This window comes from Oreochromis aureus, linkage group 14 (assembly GCF_013358895.1).
Source record: "Oreochromis aureus strain Israel breed Guangdong linkage group 14, ZZ_aureus, whole genome shotgun sequence".
In the NCBI taxonomy this organism is placed as follows: domain Eukaryota; kingdom Metazoa; phylum Chordata; class Actinopteri; order Cichliformes; family Cichlidae; genus Oreochromis; species Oreochromis aureus.
Genome location: NC_052955.1, coordinates 35,131,923 through 35,134,679, shown reverse-complemented (window position 1 = coordinate 35,134,679; position 2,757 = coordinate 35,131,923). Strand labels below are relative to the sequence as shown.

Below are 2,757 nucleotides of genomic sequence, written 5' to 3'. Positions count from 1 at the left end.
TTAACAGCTTTATTTTTATGTTAGGCTCAAAATATAAAAACATCTCATGTAGTGTATAAAACACTTTAAAACAATGAATTTAGTTTGGCATAAAACCGCAATATGGAACGACATACAGGGAGGAATCTGAAATGCCATACTTCATTTGAAGAAGCAACACAGCTCATTTATGTTCAACACCTTCAGCACCATATTGGGATGCAGTCTGACCCTAAATGCATGATAATGGTCATCAAAACACAGGGTTTCCATCAGTTTTCTGCAGAGCAATACAATGTCATCTTTCACAACAATACTTTTGATCTTACAAAAACACGGAATCTCAGACACTACATCTGTACAGATGATAAAGTCAGGGCGGTACTCTGTACCGTGTGTTATTATCCATTTAGCTGAAAACAAACTGGTAGACAACACAGCTCAAAGCAATTTCTGGACCTTCTTCCAGCTCTCCAAGTGTCACCATCTTTCCTGGTCCTAAAGCTAATCTTTCAAGGCTAAAGGACTCCCAATGCTTTATTTTATTACTATTGTATTTATTTTTGCTTGTGGTGTCCTGTAAAGGTACGCTCTGTAAGGCTGCATCTTTAGCCTGAGTATGAATCTCAAAAAACACTTCCTCCATTGAAGAGACAAAACTATTTACAGTAGATTGGCTTAATCCAGCTGCCCTGAGTTGTGCAACAGCAGAGGCACACATATCCAAAGTGCTCTTATTTGACCTTTTCAGATGTTGTGGGTGTGTTTCTTCTACATTAGTTGACATCACCTCCCTGTAGTGCTAACTTCTTTAACTGCCACATCAGGCTGTAGATTAACATCAGTGTCAGCCTGTTGGTCAAAATAGTTAAGGTGTTTGGTATTTAAATGTTTTCTAAAACCTGTGGTTTGGATGAACGTGTACATGTTGTGAAGCATAGTGTTGTAAGATGTGCCAAACACAAAATGTGCTTTAAACAGTTCATCAAAAGAACCAAGTGAAGAGGTAGACTTGCATGGCATGGCATTCTTGTCAAGAATAATGAAGAACCAGTGGATGTCATTCTTTTTCACCCCAACAGCCAGGAGGTAGGGTTGAGTGCTGGTAGTGATGGCATCAAGGTGCTCTTGGATATTTGTTCCAGTCTGAAAAGACAAATACAGACAGGCAATAAGAATCAAGTTTTCTTAAACTGGTAATTCATAACATAAAAATAGAAAAGAAACACAAACCTTCTTGAAGACCACAAGATGCCTTTCTGCTTGAGAAGCTGACACCTTTCCTGGTCTCTTCCGACCCTGACCAGATGGTGGAATCAGATGTAATAGCAATAGAATTGCTATTGTCCCACCTGTCCCACTGTCCCAGCCTGCAAAAATTATTTGTTTTTAATAAAGTTGAATCATCATCAACAATATATTTCAATGCACTGAAAAAATGTTTGAGTAGACCCAAAAGACAAAAAGGATAACTGTTCTGTGACAAACATTATATATGCTATGAATGTGCTAATCAAAGAAACAGCTCACCAATGTCAGCACTAACTTCAGTGGCATCCTCAGGTGAGTCAGCTGCCAGCAAGAGTTCTTTCAGGTCACTGGTAGAAGGAAGCTTTCTGCCTTGTTGGATAATCTTTCTTTTGAATGTTGTTGGCCACCTCTCCAGCAACCTGCCTGATACATCCTCACCAAACATCAGTACAAAATCCTGTTCGATCTGTAACAGGGAAGAGAATAGAGAATTATATCTGCTATCTACGAAATATTAAAGTGTTTTTACATTGTCAAAGTAATGACAAATATTCACCAAGCCTTTGATATCTTTGAAACGTGGAAAAACAGACAGTATGTTGCTTGACAGCAGGAGGTCAAGGACCATGCTGTGTCGATAAACAAATGTCAACTTCATCTTCTTCTTGACTGTCTTCATCAGCTGAATGTTTCATCAGAGCGATTGTATCCTTGCACTCATCCTCACTCAGCACCTTCTCTGTAACAAACTGCAACTCTCGTCCTGACAGTTGGTCCACCACACTGGTCTTCACTCGATGATCCATCTCCTGGTGCTAGACAATATGAAATACAACTTTATCAAAACTAATAACAACATTTAATAACCATTATTAATAAAGAACCACAATGTGGAACTGTATTATGCATTTCCACTGAATTATAAATGTTACCTCCAGATGATAATCGCCTCCCTTTAGCGGTGCATCTCTGTATGGCTTTAATCCTCCAGGCCAAGTACCCAGTGCCATTCTCGCCATCATAATAATGTTCCTTGGAGAGTGACATGTACAGACACTGATAAATGAATGAACAAAATAAGTTATGTAACAATGAACAGTTGATAAGGACATACATTTTAGCAGGATTTAAAATGTTTAAACGTGATTTTGGTTGTATAAGTTATTACTATGAGCTACTTACATTTTTGGAGTACGGGCCACTGAGGTAAGGGAAAAAGGTTACAATTCCTCTGGCATGCTTCCTGTAGACAGTAATTTCTTATAGTCAGTGCTCTTCATCGAACAAAATGTGAATATTAAAACAGTCCCATAAATACCAGTAAAACAGCCTTGCATTGTTATTTCTTACACTGTATGTTACTTTTTCAGTGTAACAAGGTGTTTCAGCCCTTTGGCTGTAGTTTTTAAGCCCTGTACTAAATGAGTATTTCACCTACATGAAATATATTCCTCAATACAAAACTAAAATAATTACTAGTACTTTTACCGTTTGTCTGATCTAACTTAGCACTAGGGAGTCAGTATT

General features: G+C 38.0%; 1 protein-coding gene and 1 long non-coding RNA gene across 3 annotated transcripts; both read right to left on the bottom strand.

Moving 5' to 3' along the window:
- Nucleotides 1-765: 765 nt before the first annotated feature.
- On the bottom strand, nt 766-1,940 carry LOC120443542. Its single transcript, XM_039622404.1, has 4 exons — nt 1,787-1,940; nt 1,510-1,696; nt 1,213-1,349; nt 766-1,125 (listed from the first exon to the last, which is right to left on the bottom strand). The coding sequence occupies exons 1-4, from the start codon at nt 1,907-1,909 to the stop codon at nt 766-768; spliced, it is 807 nt and encodes a 268-aa protein (XP_039478338.1). The 5' UTR covers nt 1,910-1,940.
- Nucleotides 1,941-2,002: 62 nt separating this feature from the next.
- On the bottom strand, nt 2,003-2,547 carry LOC120443618. 2 transcript variants are annotated; one of them, XR_005615538.1, is made up of 3 exons: nt 2,413-2,547; nt 2,163-2,286; nt 2,003-2,045 (listed from the first exon to the last, which is right to left on the bottom strand). It is a non-coding gene; the product is annotated as an uncharacterized LOC120443618 (long non-coding RNA). The 2 variants fall into 2 exon arrangements; XR_005615539.1 differs by having other exon boundaries at nt 2,163-2,262.
- Nucleotides 2,548-2,757: the final 210 nt, after the last annotated feature.